Source organism: Pleurodeles waltl, chromosome 9 (genome assembly GCF_031143425.1).
Source record: "Pleurodeles waltl isolate 20211129_DDA chromosome 9, aPleWal1.hap1.20221129, whole genome shotgun sequence".
NCBI classification, from domain to species: Eukaryota; Metazoa; Chordata; class Amphibia; order Caudata; family Salamandridae; genus Pleurodeles; species Pleurodeles waltl.
Window position 1 is genome coordinate 1,179,688,341 of NC_090448.1, and position 16,938 is coordinate 1,179,705,278.

Below are 16,938 nucleotides of genomic sequence, written 5' to 3' on the forward strand. Positions count from 1 at the left end.
TGACTCATTTCTCACCAGATCAGTAGTGAGGCATGGCTCTGACTTCAATAACAGACATTACAGGAGGGTGGAGACACTCAACGAGTAGAGCATCACCATGAGGTGTTTAACATTTCCACAAGAGCTGTCAGAAAGGTCCCTTAAAGTACATTCAGAGCCCCCTCGATCCCCCACGCCACGTTACAAAGTGAACTTTAAGTAGTTCTAAAAAAATATCAGGCCAGCCAGACATAAGAGCCGAAAATGAATACCTCTTGAGAATCAGGCGCCTCGGGTGCATCTCACTCACAGAGTAGAAGAAGAAATCTAAGTGCAAGAAAAGAAGCAGCAGTGCTGTGACGTGTAGGGCGGAGGTGGGAAATGCAAGGGCTCAGAGGGCGCAAAGGGGTTTGGTTAAACAGATGAGTGTGAGGTTTAAGTGCAAAAGAAGCCACTACATCAACAGAACTGCGCCTCTGGGTATACACAGCTCAGAAGCAGCAAATAAAGTAAAACCCAGCTCCCCGTCCCTGCTTCAAACTCTGGGAAGCAGAGGGGTGAAGGGCCAGCGTGGGGGCCTAGGATTAAGAGCTGAGGACTTTCATGAACAAAGACTTGTCAAAACGCATCTATGAATTGCACTGCAGCTGGGAGCATCATGGCTGCCCTAAAGAAAGATGTGAATGGGTAAATCTGCCCTCATTCTAACCCCCTCTGACTCCCTCCGGATATCCACCACCGTTCCACCCACTCAACACCGGCCCCCAGGCAACCTGGGCTAGTACTGCACCTGTTGTGACCTATACACCTCTCACTGAGCTCTACCCCTCTGCTATACTCCCTCAGCCTCACCCTTCCTGTACTCCAAAACTCCTTCCCTCGCCTCAGCACCCACCCCCGGCTAGCCCCACTCCGTCTGGTAGTTATCAATATCCCTGATCCCACTATGCCCACATCACTCGCGCCGCTTCCAGACTCTTCCCATTCGAGTTCTGTACCCTTCATGACACAACAGTCTGACCTGGTGAGGATTAAACACAGTCTCTTTAGAGCACACAGTGATCTCTCTCTGCCCCGCAGTATTCCTCTTGCCCGTTGCACCAGGAGTACTCTCCTCCAACTATACTAACTAGCACTACACTGCTCAGAACTGAACCCACTGAATTATGTACCCTCAGGCTTCTACCGCCTGCTTAACTTCCTAAAGATCTCGGTACTGGTCATCCGTTCTCCTCGTACCCTGAAGGACTCAGCAACACTCCACTGCTCCCTACCCCAGTACTCTCCGCCTGGTCCAAGGGGTGCACATTCTATCTCTCAGTGGGTTAGTGCTCCTGCCACTACCCTCTACTCATTGGAACTCTTCCCTCTCTAACACCCACTACCCCGCTCAGAACTGAACCCTCTGTGCTGCTTCTCTCAACACCCTACCTACTTCCCTTAAACTCCCTCCTATGCAGCCTGCTACAGCTCTCAGCACTGTTCCTCTCAGAAACTCACCCGCAGCCCTGCACTCCCTACCCATCAGTACTCTACTAATCCCAATAACGACCACTACCCAGCTCAGAGCCCGCTCTGCTGTATCTTCCTATGCCCTTTCCTAGAGGTCTCTGTACTTCCCCTGAGCAATCATATGTGCTCCCTTCCTTCCTACACACCCTACTACAGACTTCAGTAGTGGCCATCCTCAGTACTACTCCTGTACTCTCTGCTCATCAGTACTCTCCTCCTCCCAGTAATGACCCAACACAATGCCCAAAGAACGGAATTCTCCCCCGTCTATGTCCTATAAGTCTCCGTACTTCCTCTGTACTCTTGCATTTGCTTCTTCCTAAGCATTCCTCCATTGGTCCCTTTAGTACCCTTGTGGTCTCATATTTGTCAATTCCCTATGCCCTCTCCTATATATAGCAGTCCTGACCCCCTCAATTGTTGCTCTTGGACTCCCTCAGTCCTGCCCCCTCCTCTAGCCCTCAGTCCTGCTCCCTCCTGTAGCCCTCAGTCCTGCTCCCTCCTGTAGCCCTCAGTCCTGCCCCCTCCCGCAGCCCTCAGTCCTGTCCCCTCCCGCAGCCCTCAGTCCTGTCCCCTCCCGCAGCCCTCAGTCCTGTCCCCTCCCGCAGCCCTCAGTCCTGCCCCCTCCCGCAGCCCTCAGTCCTGCCCCCTCCCGTAGCCCTCAGTCCTGCCCCCTCCCGTAGCCCTCAGTCCTGCCCCCTCCCGTAGCCCTCAGTCCTGCCCCCTCCCGTAGCCCTCAGTCCTGCCCCCTCCCGTAGCCCTCAGTCCTGCCCCCTCCCGTAGCCCTCAGTCCTGCCCCCTCCCGTAGCCCTCAGTCCTGCCCCCTCCCGTAGCCCTCAGTCCTGCCCCCTCCCGTAGCCCTCGCTCCTGCCCCCTCCCGTAGCCCTCGCTCCTGCCCCCTCCCGTAGCCCTCGCTCCTGCCCCCTCCCGTAGCCCTCGCTCCTGCCCCCTCCCGTAGCCCTCGCTCCTGCCCCCTCCCGTAGCCCTCGCTCCTGCCCCCTCCCGTAGCCCTCGCTCCTGCCCCCTCCCGTAGCCCTCGCTCCTGCCCCCTCCCGTAGCCCTCACTCCTGCCCCCTCCCGTAGCCCTCACTCCTGCCCCCTCCCGTAGCCCTCAGTCCCCTCCTGTAGCCCTCGCTCCTGCCCCCTCCCGTAGCCCTCGCTCCTGCCCCCTCCCGTAGCCCTCGCTCCTGCCCCCTCCCGTAGCCCTCGCTCCTGCCCCCTCCCGTAGCCCTCACTCCTGCCCCCTCCCGTAGCCCTCAGTCCTGCTCCCTCCTATAGCCCTCAGTCCCCTCCTGTAGCCCTCAGTCCTGCCCCCTCCTGTAGCCCTCAGTCCTGCTCCCTCCTGTAGCCCTCAGTCCTGCCCCCTCCTGTAGCCCTCAGTCCTGCCCCCTCCTGTAGCCCTCAGTCCTGCCCCCTCCTGTAGCCCTCAGTCCTGCCCCCTCCTGTAGCCCTCAGTGCTGTCCCCTCCTGTAGCCCTCAGTCCCCTCCTGCAGCCCTCAGTCCTGCTCCCTCCTGTAGCCCTCAGTCCCCTCCTGCAGCCCTCAGTCCCCTCCTGCAGCCCTCAGTCCTGCCCCATCCTGTAGCCCTCAGTCCCCTCCTGTAGCCCTCAGTCCTGCCCCCTCCTGTAGCCCTCAGTCCTGCCCCCTCCTGTAGCCCTCAGTCCTGCCCCCTCCTGTAGCCCTCAGTCCTCAGTCCTGCCCCCTCCTGTAGCCCTCAGTCCTGCCCCCTCCTGTAGCCCTCAGTCCTGCCCCCTCCTGTAGCCCTCAGTCCCCTCCTGTAGCCCTCAGTCCTGCCCCCTCCTGTAGCCCTCAGTCCTGCCCCCTCCTGTAGCCCTCAGTCCTGCCCCCTCCTGTAGCCCTCAGTCCTGCCCCCTCCTGTAGCCCTCAGTCCTGCCCCCTCCTGTAGCCCTCAGTCCTGCCCCCTCCTGTAGCCCTCAGTCCTGCCCCCTCCTGTAGCCCTCAGTCCTGCCCCCTCCTGTAGCCCTCAGTCCTGTCCCCTCCCGTAGCCCTCAGTCCTGCTCCCTCCTGCAGCCCTCAGTCCTGTCCCCTCCTGCAGCCCTCAGTCCTGCTCCCTCCTGTAGCCCTCAGTCCTGCTCCCTCCCGTAGCCCTCAGTCCTGCTCCCTCCTGTAGCCCTCAGTCCCCTCCTGCAGCCCTCAGTCCTGCCCCATCCTGTAGCCCTCAGTCCCCTCCTGTAGCCCTCAGTCCTGCCCCCTCCTGTAGCCCTCAGTCCTGCTCCCTCCTGTAGCCCTCAGTCCTGCTCCCTGCCCCCTCCTGTAGCCCTCAGTCCTGCTCCCTCCTGTAGCCCTCAGTCCTGCCCCCTCCTGTAGCCCTCAGTCCTGCCCCCTCCTGTAGCCCTCAGTCCTGCCCCCTCCTGTAGCCCTCAGTCCTGCCCCCTCCTGTAGCCCTCAGTCCTGCCCCCTCCTGTAGCCCTCAGTCCTGCCCCCTCCTGTAGCCCTCAGTGCTGTCCCCTCCTGTAGCCCTCAGTGCTGTCCCCTCCTGTAGCCCTCAGTCCTGCTCCCTCCTGTAGCCCTCAGTCCCCTCCTGCAGCCCTCAGTCCTGCCCCATCCTGTAGCCCTCAGTCCCCTCCTGTAGCCCTCAGTCCTGCCCCCTCCTGTAGCCCTCAGTCCTGCCCCCTCCTGTAGCCCTCAGTCCTGCCCCCTCCTGTAGCCCTCAGTCCTGCTCCCTCCTGTAGCCCTCAGTCCTGCTCCCTCCTGTAGCCCTCAGTCCCCTCCTGTAGCCCTCAGTCCCCTCCTGTAGCCCTCAGTCCTGCCCCCTCCTGTAGCCCTCAGTCCTGCTCCCTCCTATAGCCCTCAGTCCCCTCCTGTAGCCCTCAGTCCTGTCCCCTCCTGCAGCCCCCAGTCCTGCTCCCTCCTGTAGCCCTCAGTCCTGCTCCCTCCTGTAGCCCTCAGTCCCCTCCTGCAGCCCTCAGTCCTGCCCCATCCTGTAGCCCTCAGTCCCCTCCTGTAGCCCTCAGTCCTGCTCCCTCCTGTAGCCCTCAGTCCTGCTCCCTCCTGTAGCCCTCAGTCCTGCTCCCTCCTGTAGCCCTCAGTCCTGCCCCCTCCTGTAGCCCTCAGTCCTGCCCCCTCCTGTAGCCCTCAGTCCTGCCCCCTCCTGTAGCCCTGTCCTGCTCCCTCCTGTAGCCCTCAGTCCTGCCCCCTCCTGTAGCCCTCAGTCCCCTCCTGCAGCCCTCAGTCCTGCTCCCTCCTGTAGCCCTCAGTCCCCTCCTGTAGCCCTCAGTCCTGCTCCCTCCTGTAGCCCACAGTCCTGCCCCCTCCTGTAGCCCTCAGTCCTGCCCCCTCCTGTAGCCCTCAGTCCCCTCCTGCAGCCCTCAGTCCCCTCCTGCAGCCCTCAGTCCTGCCCCCTCCTGTAGCCCTCAGTCCTGTCCCCTCCTGCAGCCCTCAGTCCTGCTCCCTCCTGTAGCCCTCAGTCCCCTCCTGCAGCCCTCAGTCCTGCCCCATCCTGTAGCCCTCAGTCCCCTCCTGTAGCCCTCAGTCCTGTCCCCTCCTGCAGCCCTCAGTCCTGCCCCATCCTGTAGCCCTCAGTCCCCTCCTGTAGCCCTCAGTCCTGTCCCCTCCTGCAGCCCTCAGTCCTGTCCCCTCCTGCAGCCCTCAGTCCTGCTCCCTCCTGCAGCCCTGTCCCCTCCTGTAGCCCTCAGTCCTGCCCCCTCCTGTAGCCCTCAGTCCTGCTCCCTCCTGTAGCCCTCAGTCCTGCCCCCTCCTGTAGCCCTCAGTCCTGCTCCCTCCTGTAGCCCTCAGTCCTGCTCCCTCCTGTAGCCCTCAGTCCCCTCCTGTAGCCCTCAGTCCCCTCCTGTAGCCCTCAGTCCCCTCCTGTAGCCCTCAGTCCTGTCCCCTCCTGTAGCCCTCAGTCCTGCTCCCTCCTGTAGCCCTCAGTCCCCTCCTGTAGCCCTCAGTCCCCTCCTGTAGCCCTCAGTCCTGCCCCCTCCTGTAGCCCTCAGTCCTGCCCCATCCTGTAGCCCTCAGTCCTGCTCCCTCCTGTAGCCCTCAGTCCTGTCCCCTCCTGCAGCCCTCAGTCCTGCCCCATCCTGTAGCCCTCAGTCCCCTCCTGTAGCCCTCAGTCCTGTCCCCTCCTGCAGCCCTCAGTCCTGCTCCCTCCTGTAGCCCTCAGTCCCCTCCTGTAGCCCTCAGTCCTGCTCCCTCCTGTAGCCCTCAGTCCCCTCCTGTAGCCCCCAGTCCTGCCCCCTCCTGTAGCCCCCAGTCCTGTCCCCTCCTGCAGCCCTCAGTCCTGCCCCCTCCTGTAGCCCTCAGTCCCCTCCTGCAGCCCTCAGTCCTGCTCCCTCCTGTAGCCCTCAGTCCCCTAGTGTAGCCCCCAGTCCTGCCCCCTCATGGCTTCCCCTGCACTCTTCACCTCCCGAGACCCCCCCTGCCCTGCTCAGGGCCCCCTCCAGTGTTTGCCCCGGGGGGGCTCTCCACGCCCAGGCCCCTCCGGTACCCACCGCTCGCTCCTCCTCGGACAGGAAGTCTGGCGCCTCCTCCAGGCCCTCGTGCTGCGGAGAGACAGAGAGCGTTAGAGGGCTGGGGGCTCGGGCGGCGACAGTGACCCCCTCCTCCCCCCGCGGCACCGGACACCCACCATCATGGCTGCTCCCGACCAGCGGCGGCGGCGACGGCGCACGGGCTGACGGGAGCTGGGGCGGGGCTAGGGGTGGGGCCTGGGAGCAGAGGGGCGTGGCCTGTGACATGGGGACTAAGAGCCGGAGACGATGCATCAGAGCTAGGGGTGGAGCCTGGGAGCAGAGGGGCGTGGCCTGTGACATAGGGAATAAGAGCCGGAGACGATGCATCAGAGCTAGGGGGCGGGGCCTGGGAGCAGAGGGGCGTGGCCTGTGACATAGGGAATAAGAGCCGGAGACGATGCATCAGAGCTAGGGGGCGGAGCCTGGAAGCAGAGGGGCGTGGCCTGTGACATAGGGACTAAGAGCCGGAGACGATGCATCAGAGCTAGGGGGCGGGGCCTGGAAGCAGAGAGGCGTGGCCTGTGACATAGGGACTAAGAGCCGGAGACGATGCATCAGAGCTAGGGGGCGGAGCCTGGGAGCAGAGGGGCGAGGCCTGTGACATAGGGCCTGAGAGCCGGAGGCGGGGCATCAGAGCTAGGGGGCGGAGCCTGGAAGCAGAGGGGCGAGGCCGGCTGGACAGGGGATAGGGCATATGAGCCAGGGGGCGGGGCATGAGGCCCAGGGGGCGGGGCTGGGGAGCCAAGGAGCGGGGCACGGTGGTGAAGGGGCGGGGTATAGGAACGAAAGGCAGGAACGTTGTAGCAGGGATGCGGGGCATGAGGTTTAAGGGGCGGGCCTTGGAGGTTGGGCGGGGCATGGATGCCAGGATGGGCGTTTCCGAGCGCAGATTGCTTATACATCATACTTTGGGGGCGGGGCCAAGGGGGAGCCTCAGAGTGACAGTAAGAATGGGCGGGCCCTGCAACATGGGGAAGACGCGATCGCCGAGGGCGGAGCCTATGCGAAGTGACGTGCCGGAGACGCCAAGCACGCGGGAGTGACAGGCATCATGGGCGGAGCCTAGAGCAGAAAGGCGGACTCCATAGGGACGTCTGAGATGCGAGGGGCGTGTCCACAGCTTGAGGGGCGGGGCAGTCAGCCGGGCGTGAAATAGCCACGTTCAGACAACGGAGCGCGCGGGGCAAGACGAGTACCAGACGAGTGAAGTAAGCGAAGGCTGTCAGTGGGCGGAGCTAGCGTTGACGGGCAGGAGGAGGGGCCATACATGTCACGCGGAGTGTAAAAAAAAAAAAAAGAGATGCGCCACCCCCTCTGGAAACAAATGAGCGGGAAAGTGTCCCGCGCAGGCGCAGTCTGAGGAGGAGCAGCTGAGGAGAAGCAGCGAGAGCATGGCCGAGGCCGGACGACGCTCAGGCCCTCAGGCGCCGCAAGCTAGGGTGACCAGGCGTACCGGAGTGCCGTCCCTGCAGATTTCGGGAAATTTAGCTCATGTCCCTGTTTTTTCGAGAGGGTACTTGAAAACAGTGTGAGACATCTTTTTACGTTTTCTAATCCAAGGATAATTAGCAGCTAGTATAAGAAAGCAATTTAATTAAAAGACATGATACTTGCTTTAGAAACATACATTTGATGTATATACTTAGTGACTCTGCTTTACTTTAATGCTGATGACCGCAGCCATTCCGCGCACTCAGTTGAAGAAAACATGTAGTCCCTTTTCTATTTTTATGAACTGTCCCTTTTTTTAACTTTACAATTCTGGTCAACCTACTGCAAGCACGCTCTGCCGACCTCTCCCACTGAAAAGTATTCACTGCAAATAGAAAGTATTACCGGAAAAGAGCTCACCACAGAGAAAGCACACAGGAGACGTTGAAAAATATACAGCAGATTCATAGCCTGGCAGCCAACGGCCATGAACTCTAAGTCCAAGGTTCCAATTGTCAACTGACCCGAAACTTTGGAACCAGAGTGTCATGATGCACCTGTTTGTACAAGACTACCTCACCCTGCAGAACCAGAGTAAACGAAAAGGTAACTATCTAATATGACACATGAAATGACGAAAACAAAGTGAGCATCTAGTTTAACATCAGATATAGAAGATAGCAGATATAACTTTAAATGTAATGTTTTTCTTAACAAAAAAAAGATTAAGATTAATCTAAATAGTCCAGATCTGCCAGCTCACATGGTGCCAATGGTGACGCACAATATTGTCTCCTCTCCCACGGTCTCCTGGTGTGGAGCCAATATCACACAGTGGTAGTGAAAACAAGCTGAAAACCACAGTAAACAGTGGCTTTCAGCTTGTTTTCAGATGCTTTTAACTGCTGATATCCATTAATGGGCATGAAAACACACCAGGACATCGGCAGTAGCTTCAGCAAAGTTTTTTTTTTTTTGAGGAGGGTGTTTTGTGCCAGCGGCAGGGGCAAAGTACCTCTTAGGTGCTTCTCGACATGAGGCAATGTGCCCTCAAAGGCCCTGCCCCCTCCTCACACTGAGACTTTTGGTGAAGTTGGCAGGCTTGAAAGTCTTTGAACTGGTGTGGATGCTAGAAATGTATACACTGCATACCCATGTAGTCCTGGACGTTTTTAACTCCTTAAATGCTAAGTCTTTTTCACCGCAGTGCTGAGACCTTTTCTGTTTTTGCTGTGTAGGGTACTTTGCTTTTACTCCTTCATAAGTTTTTTCCACTTAAAATATCAGCACCAGATCTGTGTCCTTTTTTCCCCCAAGATTCCAGGGATTCTTCTATAGTGTTGAAGGTCATAGCAGAGCAAGTGTGAATAAGATTCATCCCAATCCTGGTGGCGAAATCAAAACGTGCACTCACTATCCTCCAAAAAAGAGACCCTTTGGCAAAAATCGGGGGCCACCAGGATCCTTTCTGATCAAACCGAACCCCAAGATATGAAAAGGAGGGAACCCTTGTATTTCCACCCCACAATAGTATGGTCCATGATCATAAAAGTTAGTTGAGAGGTCAGGAGAAGCCATACATTTCATAAACGAGTCTTGTAATCATGAGATTCTCAATGCAGTCCTCGTTAGAAAGACAGGTTTAGGGTCTTCTCTAGTCTGACTGAGATCAGAGATTATTCAATACATCCTTCTGATGCCGCAGACTACTGGGGCGTCCCTTTTTCGGGCTGCGGTTGGGCCAGCAGTCCACATTTCGGGATGCCAGAACCGCAGTGGCCTATTTGTGCTCATTTGGTGTTTTGTGCTGCGGTACGGCCCAGGACTCAAATTTCGTGCTCCGGGTCATGCAGCGGCCCATGGCAGCCTCCCTGACTTTCCCTTCCCACTTACCTTACTTGGGTCCTTTCTCTTTTTTCTTCTATCTTCATATCTTCTTGGTCATCCATATTGTCTTCTTCTGTGGTGGTTGTCTTCCCAGCATGTCTTGTTCCTTTTCTACTTGGCTTTCTTTCTCATTCATTTCTGTGTGTCTTTTCCCAATCCAAGATGGTGTTGTACGTTCTTCCTGTTTTGTCACTTCCTGTTTCATGGTATGCAAGCACTGTAGTTCCCTTCTGAAGATGTATTATGCGATATACAGCAAGGCAATCAGGATTTATTGCAATACATAACCCGATTTAAACAGTTAGCAGCTGAGACCACTTGGGTGGAACGCACTTTTGTAACCCTGTTTTCTCGAGGACTTCGAGAGGATCTAAATTATGAATTGGTGCATTCTACTCAGTTTGAATCCCTGAAAGAGCTAATGGATCAAGCATTGAACATAGAGTATTGGTTGCAGGAACGTAAGATGGAAAGGCGAAAGACTCGATTACAGTATCAGTCTGGATTACCCCGTTCCACAGACCGTTGGTCTGGCGAAGTTCATCCTGAGGCGAATAAGTCTACAGAAGAAGAACTCGTGCAGCTAGACCTAGACTGTGGTCCATTATCTGAAACAGAAAGAAAAGATAGGCAATGAAAGGGCCTTTTTCTTTGTTGTGGCAAGGGTGGTCACTTGATCTGGATGTATCTTGTCCGTCCTTGCAGACCTACGAGAAACACCAGCTCCCTTCTCCTGTGAGGAGGAAGGAAACAGGAGGAGTAGACTTACCTACAATATGTTCCTCCAAAGAGCTCTGTTTATACTGTCCATTACCATATAGTGTTCCCAGAATCAAGAAGAGCAGGTATTTGCATTATTGGATTGTGGAGCAACCAGTATATGTTTGGATGAGACTTGGGCCAAAGAAAGAGGTATACCATGAGTTCCTAAAGAGATGCCAGAACAAGTCCACACAGTAGATGGCTCCCCGCTAACCTCAGGACCAGTGGTGGATACCACACCCACACTCTGTCTGCGTTGTGAAAAACATCAGGATCACATTACCTTTGATCTAATATCCTCTCTTAATCATACAATGATCTTAGGAATTCCTTGGCTGACTCAGCACAACCCATATATTAATTGGGAAACAAGAACAATATCTTTATCATCACAGTTTTGCCAACAGAACTGTTACTCCACAAACTCTTAATGGTCCCCTAAAGGTTTAATCCTTTCTTCCAAAGATATTAGCTGTTCTATTAACATGATACAGGGAGTACCAAGTTGTTATCAAGAATACTATGATGTATTCCAGAAGCATAGCAAATCTGTTTTACCCCACATTGGGTAGATGACTGCACCATTCCTTTGATACCGGGAGAAGTGGTTCCGTTTGGATGGATGTATTTGTTGACCAAACAAGAAAAGAAGGTACTTAAAGAATACCTAGATGATAATCAACAGAATAGTTTAATCGACCCCTCTTCATCTGCTGTGGCTCCTCTTTTTTGCGTTCCAAAAAAATCTAAAGATCTGCATCCCTGTGTTGACTTTCGTGGACTTAACAAGATAACTATCAAGGATTGATATCCCTTACTGTAGGAGGCTGGCCTGGCTTATAGTGGGTACCTTGTGGTACTTACACCTTGTGCCAGGTCCAGTTATCCCTTATTAGTAGAATAGAGGTGTTTTTAGCAGCTTAGGCTGTTAGAGGTAGCTTAGGCTGAACTAGGAGACATGCAAAGCTCCTACTATACCACTTATATCATATAGCACAATATCATAAGAAAACACAATACTCAGAGTTACTAAAAATAAAGGTACTTTATTTTAGTGACAATATGCCAAAAAGTATCTCAGAGGATACCCTCACTTAGGAGGTAAGTAATATACACAAATTATATGTACACAAACCCAAAACAGGTAAGTAACAGTAAGAAAAGTAGTGCAAACAATGTACAATCACAATAGGATGCAATCAGTAGAAATAGGCCTAGGGCCAACACAAACTAAATACTCCAAAAGTGGAATGCGAAGCACAAATGGACCCCAGGCCTATGGTAGGTTGTAGAGGGTCGCTGGGACTGTAAGAAAACAGTAAGGGTGTCCAAAATACCCCACCCCAAGACCCTGAAAAGTAGGAGTAAAGTTACCCGACTACCCCAGAAAGACAGTAAAGTCGAGATTGGGGATTCTGCAAGAACCACAAACACCAGCAAAACACTGAAGATGGATTCCTGGACCTGAGGACCTGTAAAGGAAGGGGACCAAGTCCAAGAGTCACGCCAGTGTCGGGGGGGGCAGGAGCCCACTAAACCCCGGATGAAGGTGCAAAAGGGCTGCCTCCAGGTGGAAGAAGCCGAAGATTCTGCAACAACGAAAAGTGCCAGAAGCTTCCCCTTTGGTGAGGAGATGTCCCATGGCATGCTGGAGGTTGCAGAAGTGTTTCCACGCAGAAATACAGCAAACAAGCCTTGCTAGCTGCAAGAGTCGCGGTTGGGGATTTTGGGTGCTGCTGGGGACCAGGAAGGACCAGGATGTCGTCCCTTGTAGGAGGAGACAGAGGGGGTGCTCAGCAACTCAGAGCCCCCGCAGAAGCAGGCAGCACCCGCAGAAGTACCGGAACAGGCACTTAGAAGATCTGAGGACAGCGGTCGACTCAGAGTCACAAAGGAGGGTCCCACGACGCCGGAGTCCAACTCAGCGAGTTGGGCAATGCATGTAGGAGGCTGGCCTGGCTTATAGTGGGTACCTAGTGGTACTTACACTTTGTGCCAGGTACAGTTATCCCTTATTAGTAGAATAGAGGTGTTTCTAGCAGCTTAGGCTGATAGAAGGTAGCTATGGCAAAGCAGCATAGGCTGAACTAAGAGACATGCAAAGCTCCTACTATACCACTTATATCATATAGCAAAATATCATAAGAAAACACGATACTCAGAGTTACTAAAAATAAAGGTACTTTATTTTTATGACAATATGCCACAAGTATCTCAGTGAGTACCCTCAGTTAGAAGGTAAGTAATATACACAAGTCAAATGTACACAAACCCAAAACAGGTAAGTAATAGTAAGAAAAATAATGCAAGCAGTGTAGAATTACAATAGGATGCAATAGGTGAACATAGGTCTAGGGGCAACACAAACCATATACTCCAAAAGTGGAATGTGAATCACAAATGGACCCCAGACCTATGGGAGCTTGTAGAGGGTCGCTGAGACTGTAAGAAAACAGTCAGGGTGTCCAAGATACCCCACCCAAGACCCTGAAAAGTAGGCGTAAAGTACCCCCACTACCTCAAAAGGACACAATAGTCGTGATAGGGGGATTCTGCAGGAACCACAAACACCAGCAAAGCACTGAAGATGGATTACTGGACCTGAGGACCTGCAAGGCAAGGGGACCAAGTCCAAGAGTCGCGATAATGTCCAGGGGGGGCAGGAGCCCAGGAAACCCCGGATGAAGGTGCAAGAAGGCTGCCTCCGGATGGAAGAAGCCTAGGATTCTGCAACAACGAAGAGAGCTAGGAACTTCTCCTTTGGATGGAAGATGTTCCACGGCGTGCTGGAGGTTGCAAAAGTGTTTCCACGCAGAAATACCGCAAACAAGCCTTGCTAGCTGCAAGGGTCGCAGTAGAGGTTTTTGGGTGCTGCTGGGGACCAGGAAGGACCAGGGTGTGGCCCTAGGAAGAGGAGACAGAGGGGCCGCTCAGCAACTCAGAGAGCCCCCACAGAAGCAGGAAGCACCCACAGAAGTACCGGAGGATGCACCTAGAAAATTGGTGTAACCGGAGTCACAAAAGGAGGGTCCCACAATGTCGGAGTCCAACTCAGAGGGTTGAGCACTGCAGGACGGAGTGCTGGGGACCCAGGCTAGGCTGTGTACAAAGGAATCCTTGGAGAAGTGCACAGAAGCCGGAGCAGCTGCAAATCACGCAGTACACAGGTTTGCAGTCTAGCGTGGGGAAGCAAGGACTTACCTCCACCAAACTTGGACTGAAGGATCACTGGACTGTGGGGGTCACTTGGATATAGCGCCTGTGTTCCAAGGACCACGCTCGTCAGGATGAGAGGGGACCCAGAGGAACGGTGATGCAGTCTTTTGGTGCCTGCGTTAGCAGGGGGAAGATTCCGTCACCCACAGGAGATTTCTTCTTGGCTTCCAGTGCAGGGTGAAGGCAGACAGCCCCCAGAGCATGCACCACCAGGAAACAGTCGAGAAAGCCGGCAGCATGAGGTGCTACAATGTTGCTGGTAGTCGTCTTGCTACTTTGTTGCTGTTTTGCAGGCATCCTGGAGCAGTCAGCGGTCGATCCTTGGCAGAAGTCGAAGAGGGAAGTGCAGAGGAACTCTGGTGAGCTCTTGCATTCGTTATCTGAAGAATACCCCAGAGGAGAGACCCTAAATAGCCTGAAAAGGAGGTTTGGCTACCAAGAAAGGGGGATTGGCTACCAAGAGAGGTAAGAGCCTATCAGAGGGGGTCTCTTACGTCACCTGCTGGCACTGGCCACTCAGAGCAGTCCAGTGTGCCCCCAACACCTCTGAATCCAAGATGGCAGAGGTTTGGGACACACTGGAGGAGCTCTGGGCACCTCCCCTGGGAGGTACTGGTCAGGGGAGTGGTCGCTCCCCTTTCCTTTGTCCAGTATCGCGCCAGAGCAGGGCTGGGGGACCCCTGAACCGATGTAGACCGGCTTATGCAGAGATGGGCACCATCTGTGCCCATCAAAGCATTTCCATAGGCTGGGGGAGACTACTCCTCCCCAGCCCTTCACACCTATTTCCAAAGGGAGAGGGTGTAACACCCTCTCTCAGAGGAAATCCTTTGTTCTGCCTTTCTGGGCTGGGGCTGCCCAGACCCCAGGAGGGCAGAATCCTGTCCGAGGGGTTGGCAGCAGCTGCAGTGGAAACCCCAGAAAGGCAGTTTGGCAGCACCCGGGTTCTGTGCTAGAGACCCAGGGGATCATGGAATTGTCCCCTCAATACCAGAATGGTATTGGGGGGACAATTCCATGATCATAGACTGGACGTTATTTCACTCAGGCTGCAGTGGCAGTCCTGTGTAAGAATAGTCTGAGCTCCCTATGGGTGGCAAAAGAAATGCTGCAGCCCATAGGGATCTCCTGGAACCCCAGAACCCTGTGTACCTAGGTACCATATACTAGGGAATTATAAGGGTGTTCCAGTGTGCCAATCAGAATTGGTAATATTAGTCACTAGCCTGCAGTGACAATTTTAAAAACAGAGAGAGCATAAACACTGAGGTTCTGGTTAGCAGAGCCTCGGTGATACAGTTAAGCACCACACAGGGAACACATATAGGCCACACACTTGTGAGCACTGGGGTCCTGGCTAGCAGGATCCCAGTGACACATATCAAACACACTGACAACATAGGGTTTTCACTAAGAGCACTGGGGCCCTGGCTAGCAGGATCCCAGTGAGACAGCAGAAACACACTGACATATACTCACAAACAGGCCAAAAGTGGGGGTAACGAGGCTAGAAAGAGGCTACCTTCCTACACTTACCCCTCATTATTAGGGAAATACTTGTCGCAGTACAGGGTGCCAAGAGGTTTACAAAATTGGATCTGAGGGGTGTCTGTCATCTCTTACATGTCAAGGAAGGAGATAAATGGAAAACAGCCTTTCGTACTCCATTATGAATACCGAGTCATGCCTTTTGGTTTAACAAACGCACCCTCAATATTCCAACGATTCATGGACTCCATGTTTTCTGATTTATTGAATCACAGTGTAGTGATATATCTGGTTGACATTCTAGTATATTCTTGTATACCTGAACAACATACTGAGCATGTACTTCAGGTTTTGGAAAGACTCAGACAGAATCAGCAATACTGCAACCCTGAAAAATGTGAATTTAACAAAACAGACGTACAGTATATTGGGTTCTGCATCAATCAGATTGGAATAGCTATGGATCCAGACAAGGTACAAGCCATTTTGGATTGGCCCTCTCCCTCTTCTATTAAGGAAACCCAATGCTTCCTAGGTCTCTCCAACCTCTATTGGCAACTCACACAAGATTTTGCCCATCAACAAAGTTTTATCACTCAGACCATTAAAGGAGAAAATCTGTAGAAGGGATTTGTTTGGACTGAAAGTGCAGCGATGGCTTAAATCTGAAACAGGCCTTTACCCAAGCTCCTATCTTACGGCACCTGGATACATCTAAGAAGTTTATAGTGGTCACTGACGCCTCCAAGAGAGCTATTGGTGCAATCTTACTTCAGAAACAAGAAGACTATGGCCTGGAACATCCTGTCTTTTACTTATCCCACATACTGACAGAAGCCAAACACAATTATTCTGTGTTAGAACGGGAATTACTTGCTCTCAAGGCTGCCTGTCAAGAATTAAGGTGGTCATTAGAACCCTGGCTGTCGGTGTTAAAGCAGCGGTAAAACCGCCAACAGGCAGGCGGTAAAAAAAATTGGAATTATGACCGTGGCGGAAACCGCCAACAAAGACAGCCACTTTAACACTCCGACCGCCACAGCGGTACAGACAAACAGCGCGGCGGTCACCGCCAACAGACAGGCGGAGGACAATGTACCGCCCACAGTATCACAACCTACCAATCCACCACCTTTTGCGGATAAAAACATGGCGGAAACAGCCATTTCAAAGGGAAAACGCTCACCTCTACACACTCCACGAGGAACGATGACACCGTGGAGCCGGAACTCCATATTCTCCCTGCGATAGGGGAGGCAAAAAACAGGGACACACACATGCAACACCTCAACCCACACACCAATGCATATCCAAACATTACAGTAACAACCCCCAGCCCCCCGGAAGAATGCAAAGACCAAAGGAAATGAGTTGAACCATTGTAACATATCAAAATACAGTAACCAAATATATATATATATATATATATATATATATATATATATATATATATATATATATATATATATACACATTAAACAAAATATACACGACGATTAGTAGTGCAGGTAATGCACCATTCATTGTCCGTGGACCACTGGGCCCAAAATGCATGGGCGGAGCTGATGGTTCTGAGTTCCACCCTGAACCCCAAATACTGTTCCTCCTGCAGCCGCTGGGTCTCCTGAAACTTGGCCAGGACCGTTGCCATCGTCTCCTGGGAGTGGTGGTATGCTCCCATGATGGAAGAGAGGGCCTCATGGAGAGTGGGTTCCCTAGACCTGTCCGCCCCCTTTCGCACAGCAGCCCTCCCAGTTCCCCTGTGTTCCTGGGCCTCTGTCCCCTGGACCGTTTGCCCACTACCACTGCCCCCAGGTCCCTGTTGTTGTTAGGGTGGTGGGTTATCCTGGGTTCCCTGTAGTGGTGGACACACAGCTGATTGATGTGTCCTGGGGACGGAGGTATGGGCCCGCTGGGTGGGTGCTGTGCTGGTGTTACCAGAGGGTGGAAGGTCTGTGGTGGCCTGTGACTAGGTGTGGGGGTACCGACTGTCCCGAGGCCCACGATGGTCCGGGCTGGTCATCTAGATCCAGTTGGACAAAGCTGCTGTCATCACTGTGGGCCTCTTCTGTGGGTGGGGTGGAGATGTCTGGACCCTCCTGTCTGGTGACGTTGGGTAGTGGTCCTGCAGGGGTGTAAAAGCATGATTATTGCATCAGTGTGTGTCATGGTGTGCAATGGGTGGGTGA

At 53.9% G+C, this 16,938-nt stretch overlaps 1 protein-coding gene and 1 long non-coding RNA gene across 2 annotated transcripts in view; one reads left to right on the forward strand and one right to left on the reverse strand.

Annotated features, from left to right (window-relative positions):
• SNX6 (sorting nexin 6) overlaps positions 1-6,195 on the reverse strand; it is a 206,696-nt gene extending 200,501 nt beyond the window's left edge. Inside the window, exons 1-2 of the mRNA XM_069209106.1 lie at positions 6,082-6,195; positions 5,945-5,995 (exon numbers count right to left, since the gene is read on the reverse strand). Of these exons, the coding sequence (XP_069065207.1) occupies positions 5,945-5,995; positions 6,082-6,087 (57 nt within the window). The 5' untranslated portion in view covers positions 6,088-6,195. The remainder of the gene's footprint in view (positions 1-5,944; positions 5,996-6,081) is intronic.
• A 903-nt stretch (positions 6,196-7,098) lies between these two features.
• Positions 7,099-16,938, forward strand: part of LOC138258800 (uncharacterized) — an 86,902-nt gene continuing 77,062 nt past the window's right edge. Inside the window, exon 1 of the long non-coding RNA XR_011198583.1 lies at positions 7,099-8,002. This is a non-coding gene — a long non-coding RNA (uncharacterized lncRNA). The remainder of the gene's footprint in view (positions 8,003-16,938) is intronic.